At 37.1% G+C, this 27,222-nt stretch overlaps 1 protein-coding gene across 12 annotated transcripts in view; it reads right to left on the bottom strand.

Moving 5' to 3' along the window:
- The window catches only part of DGKB (diacylglycerol kinase beta), a 725,288-nt gene that overhangs the window by 657,133 nt on the left and 40,933 nt on the right, over positions 1-27,222 (bottom strand). For 11 of the 12 annotated variants that reach the window (XM_060632585.3, XM_060632581.3, XM_060632586.3 and 8 more), the window contains exon 2: positions 6,647-6,904. In XM_060632585.3, coding sequence (XP_060488568.1) covers positions 6,647-6,716 — 70 coding nt within the window. In that variant the 5' untranslated portion in view covers positions 6,717-6,904. The remainder of the gene's footprint in view (positions 1-6,646; positions 6,905-27,222) is intronic. The other variant, XM_060632583.3, reaches the window with a different exon arrangement.

Genomic DNA, 27,222 nt, shown 5'->3' on the forward strand with positions numbered 1-27,222 from the left:
AAATAATAGAAATTTAGACACTCATAGTTATTACTTTCTTTTATCATTGCAAGCTTCGTGTATTAAAACATTAAAGACATATATGGACCAAGAGAAGCTACCAAGGAGAAATTCAGTCTGAAACAGTACAACAAATAGAAAACAGAGACAGAAATGAGGCAAAAGAGATTATGCAGCCAACATACATTCCAGAAATAAAATCTGGGTCACAGCCAGGAACTGCTGAGTTAATCAATGTGAATCAGAAGAAACAGGGTCAGAAATGAGAGACATGTATTATCCAAAATAGAGTTGCAGATTCCAATTTCAGATCAAGTATCAGGGCAAAGTCAAGACATTTCACTTAAGTAGTATAGGTGAATAGGCCTAAAAAAATTACTTAAAAAAGTTCTTTTTTGGTATTAAACTACCTCAGGCGTCACCATCATAATCCTCATCATAACAATAACAGATTGAGTCCTGTGTATTTTACGTGCATTTTCACATTGAATCATCATTGCAATCCTAGGACATGGGTGAGAAAACAGAGGGGTCTGTGACAGCACTAGAACCTACCTCGTTTTAGGCAACATAAAATTGCATTCTCTCAGTCACTGTGCTAAATGACCCTTTGCCCTTCATTCTTTTGTATTTTACCAAGAGTAATCATCATTAAGTGGTTTGGCCTCCCAACACAAAGCCAGTCTAACACATGGCATAGGTCAAAAGCAAAAGCTAAATGCATCATGACAAATTAGAAAGAGGGCTAATATGTGATCTAAATTTGCTTAACAATAAATTAAATAACCACAGGGGAAGAGGTCAGGTCAGCTTCCCTCCATTATCTTTGTCCCATCTTGTATGGATCAAACACAAAACATATTTCAAAGACACATTAGATCATCATGCTAGTGGGTGCAGTTTCTCAGGAGGGTAAGGCAACTTAAAATGGAAAAGAACTTTGCCATATTTTTATTACAATTGCTTCATGATTTTCTTCTTATCTGTCTTTCTCTCCCCATTTTTTTTTAATAAAGAAAGCGTGAGGGAGGTTCCAGGGACAGGAGGAGGGAGTGTAGGAGGAATATTGAAATCTGTCTCTCTTTAGGTAGAGCTCCATTGAGGTTCACACATGATCCAATCCAATTGACTATGATAAGAGACCAGGAAGACATATTGAGGCCAAAGCCTTAGTGAGCAGCTTTGCCTCTTTGTTTTGTCCTGTATGCGAAAACCTTTGAGAGATGGCTGTGGCTGATGGAAATATGAGGACCTGAATGCCAGATTCCAGCTTTCCCTATTTTGGAAACATGATTAACAACCCATTTATTAACATATTGATCTTCATAAGAAACATATATAAATTATTATTGTTTTGATCTTCATCACTTATTACGCCATGGCTGTGTGCTAGGTAATCTGCCTGAAAGAGATCATCTGCCTCCCTCTAAGGTGTATTGTGTTAAATGAGTTAACACACTTGCACATTTGTGTAGAATAAGACAATAAGTGTTCTACACTTGCACATTGTGTAGAATAAGACAATAAAATGTATTATTTATCATGATGATGCTTACTGTCTCAATAAATCCTACAACAATGCTTTGAGGTGGACTCTACTTTCCTGGGTGAAAAAGCTGAGGCACAAGTAGTCTATGTAATATTCTAAAGGTCATACCACTAATAACTACAAAATGGGGCTGGGGCTCAACACTGTCAAGTATTAGTCTACCTGCAAATCCTTTGCTCCTTCCTCTAAGCCATGCCACCTGCCTCTCTCCATGGAAGAAATTGTACATTAGGTCTAAACATTAGGCATATTGGTCCTTGTTGAAAAGAACAAGTTCATCATAATTTTGTAACTCTCAACAATGCCAGCTGCTATAAACAGTATAAAATTTATGAAAATTTGGAAGTGTTCCCACCATAATAACACAGTATTTTTCAAAAATAATTTGCATGCTATATAACACGCTTTATATATAGCAAATAAAAAGCTAATCCTAAGTGACAATATGTGGGCAGATAATGAATCACTTGGAAATATCGTGTAGCTTTTACATAGAAAATATTGTCCTCCATAAAAAGATCTGGAGTATCTTAACCCTTTGCTCTGCCATGAAACCACAGTAGGAAGCTCTGGCAAACTAATAATGTGATAAGCTCAATTCTCTACACGGCAGGAGTGAGAGCTCTCTGTCTTGTAACAACTGTTTGGATGACTTTATATAAAGAGTGGGAAAGAAAATTATACTCCTCTCCCACATATCAATGGAAATGTTTCCCATGGAGTGACTCAGCCTGAAACCCTAAACAGGAGCATGGTCTCAGCAGGCTGTAGGCAGCCACAGCAGGCTTCACGTTAGCTGCCTTCAGCATTTGTGGGGACAACACAGAAATGAGGCTGCCAATAACACCAGAAGTTTCCACCTTGTGGGAAGAATCTAGTCTTACAGCAGGAAAAAAAAAGACACTGACTGTGTTCTAAAATATGGCACTTTTCTACTGATCATCTATATTCAAAACAGCCAACATAACACACTACTCCCTTCCTATTAAAATAATAATTGTAAAGTTACATCACTTACCACCTGCCAGACACTGCTATCATTATTTGACGTATATTATTAATTCATTCAATTTAATCCTTACAACCCTTGACAGATTTATTGTTTTCTGCATTTTATAGGTGCAAAGAATGGGACACAGTGACGTTGAGTAATTTTCCCAAAATGGGAAATCTAAAATATGGAGGATCAGGATTTGAATACAAGCTGTCTGGTGTGCTAGCAGCCTAACTAGGAATGTTGTGCCAATATCACTCTATTTTCCTCGATTAATTACAAGAGAAACCTTGAAGTTGAGAGAAGATTTCTTGTTACAGGGTGTAATGGACTAAATGGGTCCCCAACAAATGCACATGTTGCTATACTACTCTCCAATAGGAAAGGTCTTTGGTAGGTAATGAGAACTAGCTGAAGTCATCAGCGTGGCCCCAGTTGGATTAGTGCCCTTATTAAGAGTCCCTGGGAAGCTTACTGCTCCTCTCTTACTCTTTCCAACCTGTGAGGGTACAAGTAGTAGTTTGTACCCCAGGAGGGAGCCCTTACAGAACCTGACCATGCTGGAGCCCTGGCTTTAGACTTCCAACATACAGAACTGTGAGAAGTTAAGTTTCCAGTATTTATAAGTCACCCACTCTGTGGTACTTGGCTATAGCAGCCCAAACAGAACAAGACATGGGGTGTATTGTGGCAGTTGTGGAGGGAACCCAAAATCAGATCATTTGAGGAAATGATCTTTATGGTGCTATCTAGGCCTCTCATTGAGTGATTTGGTTTTACCAAAATCTCTCATCTTGATAAGAGGTCTACAGCCCCACCCCATCCCCAAAAGCATATGAAACATTCATTTGAAAGCACATATAGCACATATAAGAGCACATATAATCTTAACATGCTGCAAATTTAAACTTAAATCAATAACTCGTTTTTTTTAAATTTAATACATATAAACAGCTTCCTATTGAAAGCTATAAAACAAAGTCAAGAAAGTGAATCCAATATACCATTTTCTAATCGACTATGGAGGAATGTCACTTTGTCCACATTGCACTGCAACATGAAAAATCTGATCCTTGGGGCACCTGGGGGGCTCCGTCGGTTAGCGTCTGACTTTGGCTCAGGTCATGATCTCAAGGCTCGTAAGTTCAAGTCCTGTGTCGGGCTCTGTGCTGACAGCTCAGAGTCCAGAGCCTACCTCAGATTTTGTGTCTCCCTGTCTCCCTGTCCCTACCCTGCTCCCCATTCGTCTCTGTCTCTGTCTCTGTCTCTCTCAAAAATAAACAAACATTAAAAAACATTTTTTAAAGAAAAACCGGATCCTTAAATGCTGATGACAAACCGATCACATGTACTGAATAGCATGGAAAATATACTACTTTTATAATCTTCAGAATAATGTTTGTTTCCAGCTATATTTAACAATGGCAATTTATTACACAAGGATACATTCTAATCAAGTTATTCTTTGCTTCCTAATTACACAAGAAACTTCATGGATGATTAAGTCATATTGTCTTGCTTATTTAAAAAAGAGCGTAGATCATGGAATTCGCACTATTTTTTTTATTTTCAGTTAATCAGTTAATTTGTTACAGTTAATCAGTTAATTTTTGACCCCATAAAATCAATTTTAAAATGTTCTTATACTCACTGTGTCACTTCTTACTACCAATTTATTGAATGCTCATTAATCTTTGTCTCAATATGTTACAACTTCTACATTTATGACAGTTTTTATTACTATTTTATTACACCATATTCCTTAGTCAATAAAATGAAAGTAACAGTTTATAACATATTTAATACTTTAACAATAAATTCTGTTGGAATTCTAATATCTGAATTAAGTTATTATATGTGATAATTTTGCTATTATGGCAATAATTTGCCTATTTTATGCCAGTACTTTCAGAAACATTAAAATATTTTACTGATCCATGTAAATTCAATATAAGCTAAACCAAACTCAGTGTTTCCTTCACCTGGGTGATTATGTCACCAAATTCCCCTATCTCTCAACTCAAATCTTTTGAACTAAACTGGATTTCTCTTTCTCTCTCTCAATTTCATTATTTCTCAAACTCTCTGTTAGTTTTAATGCTACAATATCTGAATTTACGCTTTTCTGGTTGTCTTTCGTCATCCATGTTATTTAGTTTATTCTAACAGCCCACTGGCAAGATTCGAGCCTCTTTCCATACCATATCTCATCCTCATCTTTACCAAATTAAACTCTTTCTTCATGTTTTTCTACCCTTAAAACCCTACAGTTACTCCTCACTGTCTAACTCAAGTTTAGCATGATATATTTTAATTCCATCTCATTTTTACATCTTTAACAGCACTTACAGTCTTAATTTGTGGTATGGCTAAATATGATTCCTCTTCCTGCCTCAAATATATGCTGAATTTTCCTTTTTATCTATATTATTTTCTTCTCCATTTACCTTAAACCTATTTTTTAAGATTCATTTTAAATCCTACTTCTTCCATGAAGACTTCCCTTTTCCCACCTCCAAATGTATACTAATGTCCTACAGAACCCCCAACTTTGTGGCACTTAAAATATTCTGCCTAGATACAGAGTCATTTATCCATTAGTTTCTAGCCTTCATTAAACATCCTTGAAGGGAGGGTCCACATCTGTTCATATCTGTATTTCCTTCAGTACCAAGCAGAATACTCTAACAAAAGAAAGCGCTCAGAACTATTTACTTAATTATTGGATATAACACAACAGCAAAGAGCATGCAGAACGCAGTCATTCTAGACTTCATGTCCTTAATGGGATAAGAGGATGATCTGTGCTTTCAGCTGCTCAAAACAGTTTTCGAATATCAGGAACACTTCGATGTCAGAAATTTCTGCCCCCGACCAGTGATAGTTGTTGTATTTTTATTATTGACTAAGAAAATGCACGCTTTCTTATGGCTTTGCATCTTCACTGAAAATACCCAACAACATCCTCCCAACCTCACCCTGAACACTTCAGCCCTCAAGTGAGGAAGGCTCTAGAAAATTTGTGAAATTGTCCTTTTCAGATAACGTGCACTGTTTATTAATGTTCCTGACTTATATGTACCCCATAAATATATTAGTATTCATTTATCCTATCTACTTCTTATTATTTCAAATTCCCCTTCTGTGTGTAATTCTTTTCCCTGCCTCTCCTCCCAAGTCTTATTGTATCTCCTGTATGCCACACCTGCTCTCTGCATAAGCAGCCCCAGCTTCCTCTTCCATTCTTGGGTCTAGTGATTGTTTTTCTCTTTCTAAAGCTTTTTGCGTTCTCTTCCTCCAATCGCCATAGTATTCCCACCATTCTTGCCAATCTTATTCCACTCTCTATGTGCTATTTTTTTCTTTACTCATCATCTTCCCAACTTGCGGTGCCTCTTATTAGTTACTTCCTTTTCTCTCTTCAATACCTTGACCCAGCTGCTATTCATATTTATAGTTGAAACTCATTTCATGAAACATGGTCCTGAAAATGTGTGGTAAAAATAAAACTGCTTATAAATAAAATTTTACTGTTTATGTGAAAAGAAACTTCATATTTAGAAATAACCTACTATAAATTGGATTGCCATGGTCTATCTTTTGTATAATCACACACACTTGAAAAGTTGGCTAAAGGTCCTGATACCGTCTCTCTAACAACCTCTAATTCCAACTCCACAATGATCTGTGACTCCCTGCTCCCAGTCCTTTTACTAATGTTACACTAACAGAAGAAGCAACAAGGAAACAACAACAAAGCCCTCCTTTTTTCTCCTTTACTTCTGTTTGTTCTTCTACTCAGTTGCCAAATCACCAGTTTCCATTCACCCAAACTCTTACCTTTTGCTTTACTTCTGGTACAGATGGAAGGTTTCCAGGCTTCATTTTGCATCTAATATCCTAGTTCTTTTTTTAATGATATTTAAGTTTACCTTTTCCTTATTCTCATGCCCAAAGGTAGTCCCAAGTGGACCTACTTGCAAACACAAAAGACATACCTACATCTATCCCAACGTTAACCAGGATCTGTAAACCTCTAAATAATTAGTATCTGATTTAACACGAATGCCAAATAAAATCATACTACCAACAGGAATACTTACACTCAGCATATTTCTGAAGTTGGGAAAATTCTGAGGGGCTGAGGTGGGCCCACTTCTCCTGGTTGGTCATGGTGGTAGTGATGTCTCTTACATACCAGGTGAGGAATTCTTTATTCAGGTGTTTGGCAGAATTCTATACTTCAGAGTTTCCACATGGCATGTTTCATTACAAAATATCTCAAGCTTTCAAAATATGCAATCTGTCAACATGAAACCGATGTGGATGTGAGTTTGTAGTTTCAATAATATATTAAAGCACTGCAGAAAAAGAAACATAAAAATAAAAAGATCAGCATTATTGCACAAAGAAAAAATTGACAAGTTATAGAATGTTAAGAATTTTTAATTTCTAAATAATGTGTTCCAAAGTTATTCTATTTTGTGTAATACTCAATTGGTAATTGTCTATGCATTCTTTAATTGCATTTTTATGTATATTTCCTAATGCCAGATCACAGGAATAAATATGATTAAAATATAAAATGAAGAAACTTTTATGAAGTCTGTTTCATAAAAGTAGATTTTTTTGTTGTTCACGTTTATAAATTCCACATTTTAAGAGCAAACAAGGGTGTCATTTTTATGAACTTATCAATCCTTTAATATTTAAGCAATTATTATATAAAAATCCAGACCCAAATCATTAAAGGAGGCTAATTAAACCCTACACATACAATTAGCCGGTATAACAGATTTTTAACAATGATTTGGAATGACACTCAACTGTACCACATATATTTGAAATCAGGCAAATCAATTTTGGGAGTCATATAGAGATTTTTCCCAGCAATAAAATAAACAGAATATTTTAATTTTACAATTTGTAAAACCCATAAAAGTTACCAAATTAAGACAATTCCAAATGTCTGACAGACTTGTGTAATGATAGTAGAATAACTACTATGAATCATGCTTAAAAATAAATCCCTAGGTTGTCATGGTCCTACATTCACTGCCTTATCTATAAGGCAAACAAAATGACAAACCATCTGGTTTCAACTTTTTATTAAAGACAGTAATCAACTGCTCAAAGTCAGACTGGCGTTGTGATCATTATAGAAAATGAAATATTTAGCAACAATGACTTAAGTTTATGGAATTGTATGCTTGGAAAGCTTATTTATACAGATGTCATTATCTCAGGCCATAGTATCTATATTTGGCATTAGTGTGTAACCTCTCTTAGCATCTGTTTTTGTTGTTTGTTTGTTTGTTTCCCTATCAACCCCAGGACCTCACTGTCACATCCTTTCATCTTTGCCTTAAAAAAGATTCTTGTCTGTCTCATCTGTTCAGAGTTCCTGCACTCAGTTTTACAGGATGATGGTTTGCTATTTAACTGGCAATAATGAAGATACTGATGTGTTAACAAAGGCCAAATTGCTAGCTCTCTTTTTCCTGCCAGGGAATGCTCTTAAATCACAACCATGACTTTGTGGAAATAATGCAAACTAAAAGAACAGGAACATGTGATGGACATTTATTTGTGTCTTCTTTGTGATTTCATCCTTCTCACTGATTTCATCTTAATTCTTTCTTCTCCCAGTTACGTGCAGTTTGGGGACTATAAAACAAGGTGTCCTATTCTTTCCTATCTAGAGGGAGACAGATGATTCAGTCATATTTGGCACATGAGACCATCTCATGGGGCTTCAAATGTTGAATGGAGTTATTCAAGGACAGGATGAAAATAGTTGTACCTAAATGATACAGCAATAACTGGCTGCATGTCCATGCTTGAACTAGACTGTCCAGATATCTTGTCATTTCAAGAAGCAAGTAACATTCTTTCAATTAAGCATTAAGTAGATCAGAATCAGTTTCTATTGTCTACAACCCGCAAATCTTAACTGATGATAATGGAAGATCATTTATTCATTTTAAAGAAAGTTTATTTACCCCCTCTGTGTACCAGAAAGCATTCTAGGCACTAGAAATGCAACAAAGATCAAAATATACCCCCAAAATGAAAATAATGTTAATTACAACAATGTGTCAGCTTTACTGAGAGCTTACAGTATGCATGGTACTCTCCTCACAGTATTTGTGTGTCAGATTATTCAGTCTTCACAAAATAACTTTGTGAGGAACCAATGTTCTCTGACTTCAACAAACAAAGAAACTGACCCTGGATGATAAGAATCTGGTTAAATATGAGAGACACTGCTAGAAACTTAAACAATATTTACTCCTCTCCCTTGCTTCCTTGGTAACAGAACTCTAATCTTAATGAATGAAAATATATCCATCTAAAAAACTATATTCTTCAGGTTATTTGCATAATTAAATGACCAGTGAGATGTAAATAAAGTTGGATAAGGTGTATAGAAAGGTTCTACTGGGAAAAACAGCTGGCAAATTACCTTTTAACCTTTTTTTCTCTTCCTCCAACTTCCTACCAGGAATGGTAACATATTGGCTGCAAATCCAGCAGGGTTTTTTTTTTTTTTTTTTTTTTTTTTTTGTACTTCTGAGATAAAATGGAAGGCATGTGCAAAGAATAGTAGAATCCTATAAAGTAGGCCAGGAAGCCAAACAGCTAACTGCAGAAAGATTTGGCCATCCCCCTATTTTTTGTGAATAAAGTTTTACTGGAACCAGCAAGAGGCCAATTTTTGAAGGGATCTCAATGCTAAATAAAGTTTGGGGAATTATTCTGAAGGCAGTAATAAACAGTAGAAGATCCCAAAATACCAGAAACCTGATCCCTGTGGGAAAATGTCATTATAGAAAAATGCCAATGCCTTCATTTTGTGTCTTGCTCTCACTGTATTATCGCAATAGCTTCTTAACTGGCCCCCTGAGCTTCACCTTTCTTTAATGTTGCCTGTTTGTTGAGTTCATGGACAGTCACAGACTAAGGTGATTCCAGAGGCCTGTCTGATAAATTAGCAATAAAAAGTTAATTAATATATGAGAATAGTAATGAATTGGTTAATTAATTATAGCTTTCTACCTTGTTACTTGCTGGGAGATTCATTAAAATTCCTCAATTATTTACATATTAAAAAACTCAAATTTAAAATGACTGGATAACTGATATCCTTCACACCTCTACATGAATCCTGTCTTCACAGTAAAATGTTACCTGGTCATTCAACTTAAAATTGCACATTTCATACACACCATCCCTCCATCATGTTTTTATTTGCTTTGAATATAATATCTTATCAAATGTTTAATTTATTTATATTATGTAATTCTTTGCACCTCATGATACAAATTAGGGGCAACATGAGTGGTTTTGAGCCCTCAAAGGATTCCACAAAAAGGACAATACAAGGAAAAATACTTATTGCATTTTCCCTTGATTTTCATCCAGGTGTATGTATAGGGGCCAAGGGCAGGCCACCCCAAAATGGGCCACTTTGGAATGGAAATTATTCTGACTGAAAGCAATAGAGACCCTATAGGCTGAAAGGCAATTTTGCCCCTCCAGTAACTACATAGAAGAATCTCACCGGGTGCTCTTTTCCAGAATAAGAGTTATTAGCAGAGATAAATTTGATCAGAGTGACCCATCTTTATGGCTGGGCAAACATCTAATTACCAAACTTCTGCTTATTCTCATCACCCTGTGAATTACATCCCTTTCCACTGACGTCCCAGAGCACTACCCCCCTTCTCCTTAGTTCAGGATACATATATGCCTCATTTTCCCTGTCTTTGAAGTTTCAGTATCTGTAGAGGTTCCCCATACATATGCTATTAAATTTGATTTTCTCCTCTTAATCTGTCTCATGTCAATTTGATTCTTAGTCTGTTAGAATACTGAAGGGGAAATGACATTCTTTCTCCCCAACACATGTATTAGATTCTATGTTACCATATTCTCTCCTGTGCTTTAAGACCTAAGTCCCATGAGGACAGTGATTTTTGTCTGTTTACTACTTTCCTAGTACTTAAAAGAATGCTTGGTATGTAGTAGCTGATTAGTAAATAATTATGGTATGAACTCACTTACATGCTTTTTTCATAAAGAAAGACCTGGGTAGTAGAGGTAGAAAGAGCTCCTCAAGTTGAGAAAGAGAAAATGGGGCATAAAGGGGTTAGGAATATAAGTCACTACAGATTTCACTCTTACTAGGGGCCATCAGTTTCCTTCAACTCAAGAGACATGAAGCAAAGAAGTTGCAGTTAGAGGTACAAAAATTTTACACTTACAAGAAAAAGACTGGGGCATCTGGGTGGCTCAGTGGATTAAGCAGCTAACTCTCGGTTACAGCTTAAGTCATGATCTCATGGTTGTGGGACTGAACCCTGCAATGGGCTCTGCTCTGCACTGTGTGTGGAGCTTGCTTGGGATTCTGTCTCTCCCTCTCTGCCCCTCCCATGCTCGTGCTTACACGTGTCCTCTCTCTCACTCTCTCTCTCAAAAATAAAATAAATGAACTTTAAAAAATTTTATTTTACACAGTTTTTGAGTACTTTATTATTGTTTTTGTTGTCAAATATAACTAAGTCCATATAAATGAGCATTATTCCCAAGGAATGCTTACAAATTTATGATAACACACATGAGCGTCAGGACTATCTTTAAATTATTTTTCTATATCTAACAAAAAAATTACATAGCTTTCTTTAATTTAGCATGATCTTGTCAACACAAGTCCTAGTCTTTTTTTTTTTTTTTTTTTTAAGACAGAGAGAGTGCTTGTGAGTGGGGAGAGAGAAGAGAGAGAGAAAAAGAAAGAGAGAGAGAGAGAGAGAGAGAGAGAGAGAATCAGAAGCAGGCTCCATACCCAGCACAGAGCCTGATGCAGGCTTTGACTCCATGATGGTGAGATCATGACCCGAGAGGAAATCAAGAGTTGGACTCTTAACCAACTGAGCCAGCCAGATGGTAGAGTCCCAACTTTCTGTATCAAGAACAGTTTCTCTGGACTGATCTAATACAATTTGCATTTTATTAAGAAGATGTTAAAGAGTAATGGCAGCCCTGAAGGACTCCAAGTAAATTCTCTTTGGTTCTTGGATTTGGTTTTTTCCAAAACTAATACACCTTGAATAAAACCTCCTCTTAATCCTTCTCCTAGTGTAAAGCCTTTGTCTTCTTACAATCCTGGTAGTGCTAACTCTCACAATGAGATGTGACATGTGGTAAAGTAAGAAAAAATAAGGGTGGGATGCAAATGGAAAAGTTTTCCTAATCAAATATTTTAAACTAGTTGAACTAACGTATCACAGCTCTCTATAAAGAGAAAAGTTGCATGTATAATATTAAACCAGGACATACAGCTATTCATGCCTCAGGAGAGGCATTCCCATGATCGCAACACTTTCTTACAGTCTCTGCCTCTTTATAAATGTGTAGAAAGAGAATGACAATATTCAGTTGAGATTCCCTATGGTACATTCACAGATTTCCTGCTCCCAAGCAAGGGGTTTCTTCAGGTACATAAAATGAAAGCCAGGGAGGATCCACTTTGCTGGCTGTTGGAAAGCAGTCTAATGCTGGCATTCTCATCTACTCAATGGATGGGCCATTTTACTTAGTCGTTAGTAGGAAATAATTATGTTGGAGGAATTGGAGAAGGCTCTTTGGCCTACTTTGGGCTAACACATATTCTCTACAATGAGGGAAGGAAACCAATCTCCTATGAAGAAGTTATAGGCAATATCTAGATGCATGAATTTGATGGACTGTATTCATTATTTATTAGTCACAGAGAATGTTTCTTGATAATTATTCAAAGTCAACAAGTCATGACTCCTATGATTGAATAAAGTTAATACACATTAAGGCATAGTGAAAATTACATGTATACAAATTTAAGGTATTATGATGACTGAAAATATTGACTGGGTCTGAACGTTCATAAACCCCAAATTATTAGATAAGTGATGGAGAAATCATAGCAAAAATATAAGAGTCAAAATATCAACCGAAGAATTTATGAAAGAGAAGATGATGAGGCACCTGGGTGGCTCAATTGGTTAAGCATCTGACTCTGGATTTTGGCTCAGGTCATAACCTCACTGTTGAGAGATCAACATTCACTGTTGAGAGATTATCTCTCTCCCTCTTCCCCCTCTCTCTCTGCTCCCATCCCCTGATCACACTGTCTTTCTCTCTCTCCCTCTTAAAAAAAAGTGTTTAAGAAAAGTAGGATGAAACTAAATGGAACATTAATGCTATCATGCAATTTATAAGTACTTGTTCATTTATTAATGAAAGGAACAACATGATAGACACTATGCCAGATGCTGGAGATATATTAAAAGCAAAACATATATGGTATCTGAGTTCTTGGATTTTGTTTTGGCAGAAGATCTACATTACTACAAACCAACTACACAAATAAATCATTCTGAATTGTAATAACTTATATGGAAAAAAAAAGGCAATGTAGTTCTGTGAGAGAGCACCACAGTATCCTCATTAAGAGATTCAAAGAGCAACTCAGAGAGGAAGTTTTATTTATACTGCATGATAAAAGTTGAGTAATAATTAAAAACTTGGGTGAGAAGAAAAACATGAGCAGAAGCCTCAGAGTGGGAAGAAAAAAAAATAACAGATCTCTAAAGAAGACAGGTGTAACTGGAGAAATAGATAAGAACTACATCTTGTAGATTCTTAGAAGATACACTGAAGATTTATCATAACTGAAGTGTGAAACCACTGACATATTCTGAGCAGGAGATAAACATGATCCACTTATATTTTAAGAAGTCCATTATAAACAGTGGATGGAAAGGTGACAAGCATCGAAGTGGAAGTTCTGCTCCAGTACTGGATAGAGCTGGTGTTGGCTTCCACTACGGAAATGGCAGTAAAGATGAAGGAAAAGGCCAAACTCAAGATATATTTTAGAAGTAGGATTTTATAATGAATGGGATATATTGTGTGTAGGATGAGGGAACCAAGAATGACTCCTAGAGTTTGAGCTTGAGCACAGCATAGAGAAAGGTGGAGTTTAAAGAATTACTATTTACTGGAAGAGTATCAGGTATGAGAAGAGATGAATCAGTATTCTGTTTGGGAATGTATGAAATTTGAGAAGGGACATCTCAATTGACAGGACTAGTAGATAGTAAGATACACCTAGGGCTAATAAAAGAGAAATAGAGGTCATATTTTGTGAGTTGTCTGATACAGATAATACTGTTGAAGATACGAGCATGTGTACATTTGCCTGATGTAGCAGCCATAAAGCTTTGCCTCTAAGCTCTGCCTTTAAGAAAGAACGTGCATTCAGCTGCAAGACTGTAGTAGCTGACAGCCTCTAGCTCTTATTGCTTTCAGAATACAGTCAGCTTTTGAACCAAGGTCACACTCTTCTCAGGCAGGGGTCAAAGACTAAAGATGATGGATGTACTAGGACCATGTGGTTTTTGTACAATGGAGGGCTCCTGTAATGATCCGTATTTGCTCCACAACAACCCATTGGACCGGCTGAGATTTTGTTAGATCTGCATTGTGATCTGAAGCTATTCATAACCAAATCAGCACCCCCACCTCCTTTCTTTTCTTGGATATCAAATCTGCATCATTGTTTGAAGGCTGTCTCTGCCCAATCCTGCTTTTCCTCCCTTTATCTTTCACAGGAATAATTTCCTGGTAAGCCTTTGTATCCCTAACTCCATTTTGGTGTTTGTTTCCTGGTGAAGGATCCCATGTGTCAGGATCCCTACTAGGAAACAGATGGTACACTTAAAATGGGTAAGTAGGAATTTAATAAAAGGATTTTGAGTGAACATGGACGAAGGTTAGGGAGCTAATAGAGGCTGGTGAAGTATATTGATCTAGCAAAACTTGGGAACTTATTGACCCTAAGCCTAAACGGAACAAGGATGTTGTAGGTAAGAAACCTCAGAGTAGCTATATATATATACAGGGTCATCTGAGAGGGGCCATGTTCTTGGATAGCAGGATTCACCTATTTTCAAAGGACTTAGCTGGGCAGGAGGTGGAGGGAAATGACATCCCTAACCTTGTACTCTTCCAACTCTCCCATCTCCTCTAGTGCCTCACAATGACCAAACCCAATCATAAGTCAGAGGGCAAAGGCAACAATTGATGCCACCTGTATGAAATAACCTCAGGAAGCAGAGCTCAATATGGAAGGGGATAAAGGGGAAAGGGGAAATCTCAAGGGGCAAATAAGGAAGTATCAAGCACATCTGAGGAAAGAATATGGTGTGAGAAAGAGGGCCCAGGACAAAGTTCCAAAGAGTTCCTGTATTTATTTTTTTTTTCAACTTTTTTTTTTTTTTTTTTGGGACAGAGAGAGACAGAGCATGAACGGGGGAGGGGCAGAGAGAGAGGGAGACACAGAATCGGAAACAGGCTCCAGGCTCTGAGCCATCAGCCCAGAGCCTGACGCGGGGCTCAAACTCACAGACCGCGAGATCATGACCTGGCTGAAGTCGGACGCTTAACCGACTGCGCCACCCAGGCGCCCCATGAGTTCCTGTATTTAGAGATTAGAAGTAGAGGGGTGCCTAGGTGCTTCCGCTAGTTGGTTAAGTGGCCAACGTTTGACATCAGTTCAGGTCAGGATCTCAAGGGCGGTCATGAGATCAAGTCCAATGTCAGCCTCCGTGCTGAGCATGGAGCCTTTTAGGGATTCTCTCTCTCTCTCTCTCTCCCTCTCTCTCTCTCTCTCTAATCCTCCCCCCTCACTCTATGTGCACACGTGCTCACTGGCTCTCTCAAAAATAAATGAATTAATGAATGGGTAAGTAAACATTATTTTAAAATGTAGACAAAGACCCCCCCCCCCCCCAAATAGAATATGGTGCCAGAGAGACAACAAAAGAGGAAGAAAAGAATCCTTCAAGGATAGAGTAGAAGGCACTTTTCATAAGTTTCTGGGCAATTAAATAAGATAAGGAGGGGCACCTGGGTGGCTCAATCACTTAAGCATCTGACTTCGGCTGAGGTCATGATCTCATGGTTCATGGGTTCGAGCCTGGCATCAGGTTCTGTGCTGACAGCTCAGAGCCTGGAGCCTGTTTCGAAGTCTGCATGTGTGTGTGTGTGTCTCTCTCTCTCTCTGCCCGTCCCCATCGCCCCACGTGCACCCTCACGTGGTCTCTCTCTCAAAAATGAATAAACATTAAAAAAAATTTTTTTAAAGATGAGGACTGAAACACCCAAAGGCAACATGATGGTCACTGGTGACCTTAGCAAAACAATTTCTCTGAGGCTAAGCAACTCAAATTGCAACAGGTTGCAGAGTAGAACTGAGCTTGGGATAACTGTGAAACCCATTAACTCTCAGAGAAGTATGATTGTGAGGAGTGGAAAGCTGGAAGTAACTATCCAAGAAGAATATGGAATCAAGGAATTTTGCTTGCTTTTTTGTTTGTTCGTTTGTAGGAATCACTGCAACAAAATTTAAAATTGAAGAGAAAGGTTTATAGCGAGAATGGTTTAAGGATCAGAAGAAGTGATAGGTATTTCAGTCTTAAAAAGGATTATAAAAGCCCTTGTTAGCAAGAGGAGATAAGTTCCAGAAAATATATGAGAGCCAAAATTAATCATAACAATGAGAACCGATGCAAGTAGTTTTGTAGATTTGGTGGTTAGAAAATGGAAGATTTTTGGCTGATGACTTCTGTTTTCTCAATGATATATAAATTGTAGTTATCAGCAGAGAGTTTATTTAGGCAATGATGGGGGAAGAGAGAAATAAGGGTGGGAAGATACGAAAAATAAATAAATACAAATGTGGGAGGCCTGGCTGGCTCAGTTGGTAGAGCACTATTGATATAAGGGTTTTAAGTCTGAGCTCTACATTGGGTATAGAGATTACTTAAAAATAAAATCTTGGGGCGCCTAGGTGGCTCAATGGGTTAAGCATCTGACTTCAGCTGAGGTTCTGATCTCGGGGTTCACAAGTTCCACGAGCATGGAGCCTGTTTCAGATTCTGTGTCTCCATTAATCTCTGCCCCTCCCTCCCTCTCTCTCTGTCTGTCTCTGTCTCTGTCTCTTTCTCTCAAAAATAAAAATACACTTTTAAAAAATAAATAAAAAAATAAAATCTTTAGGAATTTTTTTTAATCAAAAAAATTACAAATACTGTAAAGCAAGTTCACTAAAGGCATGTAGTAAGAACAGCAGACACAGTTAAAAGCCAATAGGACATTGCTATTCATAAATTTAGAACTAAAACAGCCTGGTTTTAAATTATTAACTTATACATCTAAAGGACAATTAAACATCTAAAGGACAATTAATCATAATCTTATCCCACCACTTCTGAATCAAATAGATCTGTATTCTCATTGAAATTCTGAGCTCTCTTCCCTATGTAAAGTGAATCACTTAACCCATCTGAATTTCAAATCCTTTCACATGAAAAGTGGATAATACCACCCACTTCCCAGAGGTATTAACAGCTAATGAAATAACAAGTGCATAATACAAAAGAAATAAAAGCTTCTCAATAAAAATTATTCTTTCCTTGTTTTTGCAAGTATGGATTTAAGGTATATTTACAGTATAGGATGTGAACATATATACAGTATGTATATAGGGGAAATAAACTGGAAGTCTACAAACCTTTGAGAAGACTATGTGGGGGGCTTAATCTAAGATTCATGATTGTGTTATCTTTGGACTCAACTGCCACAAAAAATCTAAAATAAAAAATTCAAGGGAAATCTTTGGTGATGCAAAACAGGGAAATACATCAAACTGCATTATCTGTATTTTCAGGTCATGATTTCAAAGTTCGATTATCATTTTTTTAAGAAAATTACACTTTTTATACATGGTTTTAAGGAGAATGCCCTTTAGAATGGAGTCGGGAGGGTTAGGTAGAAATGGCTATCCTGTACAGCGATAGAACCTTTATCAATATGAAATACTAAATGTAAAGTGCTATGCTAAGAATCTACTTTCCAACCATGGCCACAACAGTATCACTCATTCCACATGCCATTGTAGAACCCTGTTGAACGCCATCAACAAGTGATATCTATGTTTCCTCCCCTTACACTTTTGAGTGCCTTTGTGGTTACCTTCTAACCAAGAGATTTCAGCAGAAATGGTGCAGCATGACTTCTGTGGCTAGATCATAAAACTATCACACACTTCAGTCTTGCTTTCTTTCTTGGGACACTTGCTCTTGGAAGCTAATCAACATATTCTAAGGAAGTCAAACTGGCCTATGTGAAGAGACCAAAGACATACCATGTATATGTGCATCAGCCAACAGCCCAGATTAAGTGTCAGTCAACAGCCAGCATAAACCCCCAAATATGTGTGTGAAGATGCCTTCAGATTCCAGCCCAAGCTGTCAAGTAACCCCATTCTCTAAGCTATAGGTCTTCCCAGATGAGCTACCAAATAGAGCCAAACAGAGACAACCCAACTCATTATGCAAATTCAGTCTGACCCACTGAATATTGTATTCAGTCTGACCCACTGAATACAAGAACCCAATAAAATGGTTGAGTTACAGCACTATTTTGTGTTTTTATTATTAAAAAGTAAAAATAAAAATATTAGGACAATATTTGACCCAAATAAAAAGTACCAAAATATTATTTTGCTGTTTTTATTGCATTTTTATATGCTGAATAAATTGTGTGCGTGTGTGTGTAACTCTTAATTTACCCTTCTTACGTTACTTGTCTGGCTCATAGTGCTGTGAATTTCCCATCTCCTTCTGAATTGAGGAATAAAGTATTTGGGAGTTGAGTATAAATATTTAATATAGATTTCCTTCTAACTTTGGACTTTATAGTGATGGATGGTTGAGAGAATGAGAGTCATGGAATAAAAAACTAAGGGGCTAACAGAGTAATACTTTAGAATAGGCAAAGATCTCAAAGCCAGAAAGAGAAAAGATCCATTTTGTGGGCCATTGTTTTGTTCTGTTTTATCAGGAGAAAGGGCCTGTTTGTGTCTTTTACAGAGATTTTCCAAACATAAATATAATCCCGAATAAAGAAGAGAAAATGTGAAAGGATAAAAGAAAACTCCTTCCTCCCACCCCGAATATGGAAATACTGATTAAAGAAAAATACCATTGAGTGTTTTCAATCTATTCGACCTCGGACTTTTTCAAAAGAAACATGCTTTCTAGAATGCTAATTATTAAAAGTTTGTAAGTTTATCACTACTGTTTCTCATGCCCAACTCAAGAAAGCAGAAATTCACTAAAATAATTCCCCAACTCTTTGCCAAAGGGCCACTGATATGATACATTCAGACTCGGTAGTATGAATGCATGTGTTTACAATTTTTTCTATTAATTAAAAAATAATAAATTCAGTCTTAGGCACTTCCTTGAAATTGATGACTGCTGGTAAGGAACCTTTCAAACCTTTTATCTCTAGAAAATAATCAATTCTAGGGGCGCCTGGGTGGCTCAGCGGGTTAAGCATCCGACTTCAGCTCAGGTCAGATCTCACCTTCCGTGAGTTCGGGCTCTGGGCTGATGGCTCGGAGCCTGGAGCCTGCTTCCGGTTCTGTGTCTCCCTCTCTCTCTGCCCCTCCCCCATTCATGCTCTGTCTCTCTCTGTCTCAAAAATAAATAAACGTTAAAAAAAAATTAAAAAAAAGAAAAGAAAATAATCAACTCTAATGCTGTTATTCAACTTCAAGTTAGAGTACACAACTGCCTAAGGAAAATCATTATAGCAGCACACTGGGGACCTTTTTACCAAATGAAATTAGATGTCTGCTCTGAGAAACAAGTAATGCTTGCAGTAAATCCACGGTAAAACCAGAGAGCTATATTCAATTTATTGACACAGAGACAGATATCAGCAATAGAAAAATATGTATTTTGGTCATATAGGCTTTATTTCCCTCTGAAAAATCCACTATCTTAAACATTCCATGTACACATGATTCACCAAAAACACCGCAGAAAAACACAATGTAATTTTCTCATTTGATTTCTTTATTTGTTGCTAGCATTGAAGTATAAAATGTTGCCCTTCCCTGCTTGAGAAAATATTGAACTGAAAAAAGAATTTCTTCTTTCACAAGTTAAGCTTTTATTCTTTTCCTGCAGAAGATTATTTATAGAACTACAAAAGAACAAACTGACTAATGAAATAAGTCTAGTGTGTTTGTTACTTGACCTATAGAAAACATCAACAACATTTAAAAGTTTTTTATAACCAAATTAGAATTTAAAAAATGAATCAAATTCTCAACTGGAACAATTGCTGAGCAGAAGCATAATGGGGTGTAATGCATTCAAGAGAGCCTGCAGGACATCCTTAAACACACACACACACACACACACACACACACACACACACAAATGTTGACAAGTGAAACATTATTACAAAGGTTTTAATGTAGGTTTCTAAAAAAAAAGCAATTGAAATTAAATTCTTTTTTTTTTTTTTTTTAAGAATTCAAGGTGTGAAACGAGGTTGTAATATTTTAAATCAGGTCTACATCAAAAAAGATGAGTAAGAACAGCAGCTGTTGGGAGATCAGCAGAGAAATAGCACGTCTCAGCCTCTCATGGTTAGAATGGCCTAAATTGAGCAGCACTTGGGAATCCAGGGAAAGCCTCAATCACCCTGTGAGATATACTTTGAACTAACAAATTATTCCTTCAAGGTTCTTTCAGAGACAGGATATATATCTCTTCCATGTAAGTATAGTTTTAATCTTGAGATAATTGTTACAAAAAAGTATCTATGACATAATGGAAAAGGATAAAGAATTCAAAGTTTGATTATGTAAACCTATATTTCCATGGACAACAGACATAGCTGACACCCAACGCAGATAAATACGCACACAAGCGCACATGCATACATTCACACGAACACCCACACAAAACACATATGCACACATTTTGTCAGAGATGGATTGAGCATTTTGCCCTCTTGGGTCATAAATGATTAAGCTCTTTAAGTGAAGTCTCAGGTATTTACCACAAGATTTTTTTGAACGCAATGTTCTTGGAAAGCTCAGATTCTTTCCATACTTAATTTGTTGTCCTTGTTTTTGTTTCTAAATATTAATACCCTATTTGATGTTGATTAGATATGACTATTTACACAACTCCCTTTCTACTCTTTTGAAGAGCAGCTCATGTGTACTCTAAAAAAAAATTAAAAACTGTACTTAAGGGGTACCTGGGTAGCTTAGTTGGTTAAGCATCCAACTTCAGCTCAGGTCATGATCTTGCAATTAGTGAGTTCGAGCCCCGCATCAGGCTCTGTGCTGACAGCTCAGACCCTGCACCCTGCTTCAGATTTTGTGTTTGCCTCCCTCTCTGCTTCTCTCCTGCTCATGCTCTGTCTCTGTCTCTCTCAAGAATAAATAAACATTAAAAAAAAAATTTTAATGTATTTAAGTTTATTTTCAAGAGAGACAAAAACAGTGTGAGTGGGCGAGGGGCAAAGAGAGAGGGAGAGAGAGAAAATCCCAAGCAGGCCAGCAAAGAGCCTGATGTGGGGCTCGAACACAGGAAACCATGAGATCATAATCTGAACTGAAACCAAGAACCAGATGCCTAATTGAATGAGCCACCAGGCACCCTGAAATACATTTTTTTTTTTTTTTTTTTTTTTTTACCCTGGGGCGCCGGGTGGCTCAGTCAGTTAAGCAACTGACTCATGACTCAGGTCATGATCTCACAGTCCATGAGATTGAGCCCCCAGTCAGCCTGCTTGGGATTCCCTCCTCCCTCTGTCTCTCTCTCTCTCTCTCTCTCTCTCTCTCTCTCTGTGTGTGTGTGTGTGTCTCTCTCCTCCTTCCCTACTCATGGGTGTTCCTTCTCTCAAAATAAATAAATAAATAAATGTTAACAATAAAATAAGTAAAATACATGTTTTATCCTAATAAGGCACAAATAATAAAAAAAAAAACATAAAGTTTAATGTACAGTATGCAAAGATAATATATATATATTGTTTCATAGTAATAGTAATGGGATTAAGGGTCAATATGTTAGGTAGAAGCTAGAAAGAGCCTTGGAGGAATACCCTCAGGGAATACCCTGAGGTAGAGTCTCAAATCCTTGATGGGGAGATGATAGAGACAGAAACTGGAGGCAAGGGTAGGGATAAACAGATTACACATTAGAAGCCTGGGGGGCACAACATCCTGACCTTATGGCTTCCAAGATCTTGGGGCTTAAAGACTGAGAGCCACAGGTGCTGAGTGGGCACTCTCCACTTCCACCTCTACCCTGGGGTAACACCTAGACCCATTATAATGCGTTTGCACTGGGTTATAACCCCGCCCCCTGAGAAAGGCTGCCATGATGGTTCCAGGTATAAACCATGTAGGGTCAAAAACTCCCTGTCCCAAACTGTGGGAGGGGTTCCCCCAAAGGATTGGAAGCAGCCACCATTAGACACCACACCACTGAACATCACTGCTCCTCCCAGGCTAAAAAAACACAAGAAATAACAAATCCCAAAACAACCCTCGGGATGGCGTCCACCTCCCAGAATCTGCCCATTCTCCCATCTTGAGAGTGTACTTTCACCTTAATAAACTGCTTTGTGATTGCTACTTTCTTTCTCGCTGTCTTTATTCCAGCATGGATCCTCTCTTAATTTTTTTTTTTTTTTTTTTTTTTTTTTTTTTTTTGTGAGGAATCCAAGAACTAAGACTTCCATTCACACCCCACCGACTCTCCAACCAATAACAAATATACTAATTTAGAAAATATATGTATTGGTAATTAACATTTTCCTCAAACTGTAGTGCACTTGAATCTCTGAAGCATATATTTCTATCCATTTTAATGATAAAAATAATTCCTCTATCAAATACAAAATCTAATAGCACTCAAGATATGTTTTATATAAGAACTCATAAGTGAACAGCTTTCAATTTATGAACTCATCATTATAACCCTCCTGAGGCTTATTTCCAAGAGTTGAAAAAATCCTAGATTAAAATTTGAATACTGCCTCAGTGGAATAAATATAGAGATCTCAACCTATCTTTTGAAAAAGATATATTCTTATTGAAATGGAAATATAAAAGTATACAGTTACAATTGATCCTTTTCCTATTGATAACCATATATTTTTGACTCACACATACACACTCATACCTTTTAGAGTCTAGATGATAACAGTGCTATTTCTGTTTCCTTTACTATTTTATTGCAAGTGTCATATGCATATAAATATATATTATGAACTCTGCATAGCACTATTTTATATGGTTTGAAATGTTACCTAATTTGTATCCTACTGCCCATCTTTTTTTTCCTGCAACTTCTGTTTTTCACTCATTTTTTTTTTTCCAGATGTATACCTATTAGCATATGTGGCCCTGATTTATTCATTATCAGTGCTGTGGAGCAGAAGTTTTCATTGTATGAATGTATCAAAGTTATTCATCTCGTCTTTTATTCATAGGTCTTGGGTTTTGTGTGTCATTTTTAATTATTAAAAATAATGACGCAATTGACATTTTTGCATATGTTTGTGGGGTATATAACAATACATAGAATGTTGGAATTTAGAATATGCTTAGCTCTGTGCTACCAAATTCTTCTTTACAATGTAGTTATTTTAGTCAGTTTCTTAAGCTTTTGCCCATAAAATGAACGTGGAAGACACACTCTTAACGGTAAACTCCAATGAGTCACACTGTCAGGTAATCCTTTCCCCCTGAATGTGGGTAAGACTTGCGACTTGCTTTTATTTTATTTTTTTTATTTATTTTTGAGACAGAGAGAGAGACAGAGCATGAACGGGGGAGGGGCAGAGAGAGAGGGAGACACAGAATCTGAAGCAGGCTCCAGGCTCTGAGCTGTCAGCACAGAGCCGGAGACGGGGCTCAAACTCACCGACTGTGAGATTGTGACCTGAGCTGAAGTCAGACACTTAACCAACTGAGCCACCCAGGCGCCCCTCGACTTGCTTTTAAATAGTAGAATATGGCAATGGTCACTCCCTTGATCGGATTACATTATATGGCAAAGGCACAAAGATTTTGCAGATAATCAAAGTTCCTAATTAGATGACTTTAAGTAAATCAAAAGGAGGATCACCTTGGTAGACTTGATCTAGTCAGATGAACAAGTCTTTTGACAGTGGGTCTGTGAGTGGGGGATGGGTGAAATAGGTGACTACGTAGTGCACTTGCCTTGATGAGCACTGGGTGATGTATGGAATTGTTAAATCCCTGTATTGTACACCTGAAACTAATATAACACTTCATGTCAACTATACTGGAATTATTATTATTTTTTAAGTAGGTCTAGATTGGGCGCCTGGGTGGCTCAGCCGGTTGAGCATCCCACTTCAGTGCAGGTCATGGTCTCCCGGTCCTTCAGTTCGAGCTTTGGGCTCTGTGCTTAGAGCTCAGAACCTGGAGCCTGCTTAGAATTCCATGTCTTGCTCTCTCTCTCTGCCCCTCCCCTGCTCTTGCTCTCTCTCTCTCTCTCTCTCTCTCAAAAATAAATAAATCATTAAAAGAAATAGATAAAGTGGGTCTAGATCTCAGAGACTTGAAGCAACAAAGCCTCTCCCACTCTGCCCTTCCCCCTTCCCAGATATGAAGAAGCAAGCTTCCATGAAGTCTACAGCCTCAGGGAAATAAATTCTGCCAACAACCAGAGGGAGCTCAAAAGTACATTCTTCCCCAGTCAAACCTTCAAACAGGAAGACAGCTCTGCAGACATCTTGATTTCAGCTTTGTGAGACCCTGAGAGAGAATTCAGCTACACCACACCCACATTCTTTATCTACAGCAAATAAGATATAATAAAGGAATATTGTTTAAAACTATAACATCTGTGGTGATTTAAGGAGGTATAGAAAAAATACAATGGTGATAAGATGCTACCTTATTTTTGTCTTAATTTGTGATTTTAGATTTTAGGACACAGTGTACCTTTTCACATGTACCTTGGCCATTTAGGTATCTTTTTCAGTGCACTGCCCATTGATATCCTTTTCCCATGCTTCTACTGGGTTTTTTTTTTCTTTTTCTCTTCCATATTTAGAAGTTTTTCATATATACATTTATTGTTTTAAGCATATTTCAGTTATTGATGGTATCTTTGCTGTCAGAATTTTAAATTTTACCTTGTTTAAATATATTAATTTTTATAATTTATTGCACACTTTTAAATACTACCTGCAATTCTAAGTATCTCAAGAAAGAGAAAGTCTAGAAAGTATAAACATCCAAAGTGAATCAATCTTCTCCTATGTGGATAAAGTTTTACTTGACCTGACCTATTAGAATCAATATTCAATGGATACTAGTTCTCAACTATTAGTAAGATTCATACTCAGTCACCTATAACAGCATTTTCAACATAATACAAACAACTATTCAAGACTGAGGAGATGAATGAGTATATGAAAGTAAAACTGTTCTCCAATATTGACTTACAACACTTTAAAAACATACCCAGAAGCCATGCTTTAGCGTTTTTCTTTTGTTTTCAATCATGTCAATGAGATCATGTTTCACTGGAAATAACCAGTTTTTCAGTATGTTCCTGTTCTTGGGTCTAACTACCATCGCCAGATTGCCCACAGCAGATCTCTATGCTCAAAAATGACTACAATAAAAAGGACTTTGATGACCAGCAGTAATAGAACACTAAAAATCAGCATGATTATACTCTTCTCATCTTCATTTTAGGGTACAAATGTATTTCTTCTGAGAAAAATAAAAACAGAAAATATGTATAGATTTAAGAATATATGTAAGAAATGGAAGATGCATGTAAAAAGAAGACAATAAACTCTACATTAAAATCCTGCTCTGAGATACACAAGTAAGATTTTTTTTTTATATTTTTACTTTACTATGGAATGGTTACGAAATTAATGATGACAAATATTTCCATATACCCTTTAATACACTTTGCAATAATACTGATCAATGAATTGATTGCCCTCCTCTTTTCCCAGTATATATTACATTAGCTACTTATTTTATTTTATTTTATTTTATTTTCCAATATATGAAATTTATTGTCAAATTGGTTTCCATACAACACCCAATGCTCATCCCAAAAGGTGCCCTCCTCAATACCCATCCCCCACCCTCCCCTCCCTCCCACCCCCCATCAACCCTCAGTTTGTTCTCAGTTTTTAACAGTCTCTTATGCTTTGGCTCTCTCCCACTCTAACCTCTTTTTTTTTTTTTTTCTCCTTCCCCTCCCCCATGGGTTTCTGTTAAGTTTCTCAGGATCCACATAAGAGTGAAACCATATGGTATCTGTCTTTCTCTGTATGGCTTATTTCACTTAGCATCACACTCTCCAGTTCCATCCACGTTGCTACAAAAGGCCATATTTCATTCTTTCTCATTGCCAGGTAGTACTCCATTGGATACACAAATAAGATTTAAGCAAGGTGGCAGCTTTGGAGGAAATAGAATTACTTGGCCTGCAAGATGTGTATTATCGTTAGGCAGCAGAGCACCATGAGGGATATAAAGTTCTAATAGTGTCAGATGGCAACAGATTAAGGAGTAAGGAGAAAGAGAAAGAACCACCACTGGAATAGCATGGAGCCAAAAGGTAGGAAAGGGAATCTCAGTAATTGACCAAGAGATAGAGACAAAACAGATCAGGGAGTCACTCCATAAAGTAGCCAGAGTAGATAAGGTATAGATATTCAAATCCACCTGTCATCAAGTGACAAGTACATTTCACTGTCATAATTTCTGGGGGAAATAAACATTATTAGCCCATGGTTGCAGAGCTCAACGATCTCCCAGTCTATTTGAAAAGATGGACTTAAATACATTCATCTTTCTATGAGGCAGTTTGGTGACTGACAGAGTGCTTCAGAGGCACAGAGGTGCAAGTATGATTCTGACTGGGAAGATTAGGGAAAGCTACAAAGAGGAGGTGTACAACCCAAGTTAGACTTTGAATTATATGTTCACTGGGAGAGGGCATTCCAGGCAGCAGAAACACTGTCATCAGCAATCATGATGTGATCCAGGCAGAGAGTACAGGTTGTGGGTGGATGTCAAGAACAGAAACTAGAGTCTGCATAAAAAAGGTTGTACTCGGACAAGAGATCTGGATATCAAGGAAAGAAGAAGGTAAAGGGAGACACAGTCGAGTCGAGTAGAGTCTCCTTATTACTCTTGGTGATGAACTGTGATTCCTCAGTCATACATGAAAATATAGTATATTGTCATTATTTCATTCAATATTAATTTTTTCCAGAATCAGGAACAGACTATTTAAATAAACCAAAAAGGAGACAGGAAAGCTTGACTTTGAAGGTGAGCCAAGAGAGCTGAAGTACATGGGACTATTTGAATCTTCAAAATATGCAAGAGTAGAGAAGAAGTGCACTAGTAGAGAAGACTGGTAGGAAAGACTTTTTCAGGTTTTTTTTTTCATTATTATTTTACAAGTTCACAAATTTCCTAATCCATTCTCTTCCTAACAAACAACTAAAAAGTATTGCCATATTTTCTTGATGCAACATTTCCTTTGGACATTTAATTGTGGAATCTTCATGTTGTTTAATAAATATTTTCCTTTCTCCTTTCCCATCATTTCCTAACTAAATGTAAACAATGGGAATGAATAAATGCACCTCTTAAGACAGTTGTATTATATCCCAGGATTCCCAACCACATTATAATGTGACTTACAATATAGCCAAAGTCGTAACAAAGGCCTAGTAGCAA

This window comes from Panthera onca, chromosome A2 (genome assembly GCF_046562875.1).
Source record: "Panthera onca isolate mPanOnc1 chromosome A2, mPanOnc1 haplotype 2, whole genome shotgun sequence".
Taxonomy (NCBI): domain Eukaryota; kingdom Metazoa; phylum Chordata; class Mammalia; order Carnivora; family Felidae; genus Panthera; species Panthera onca.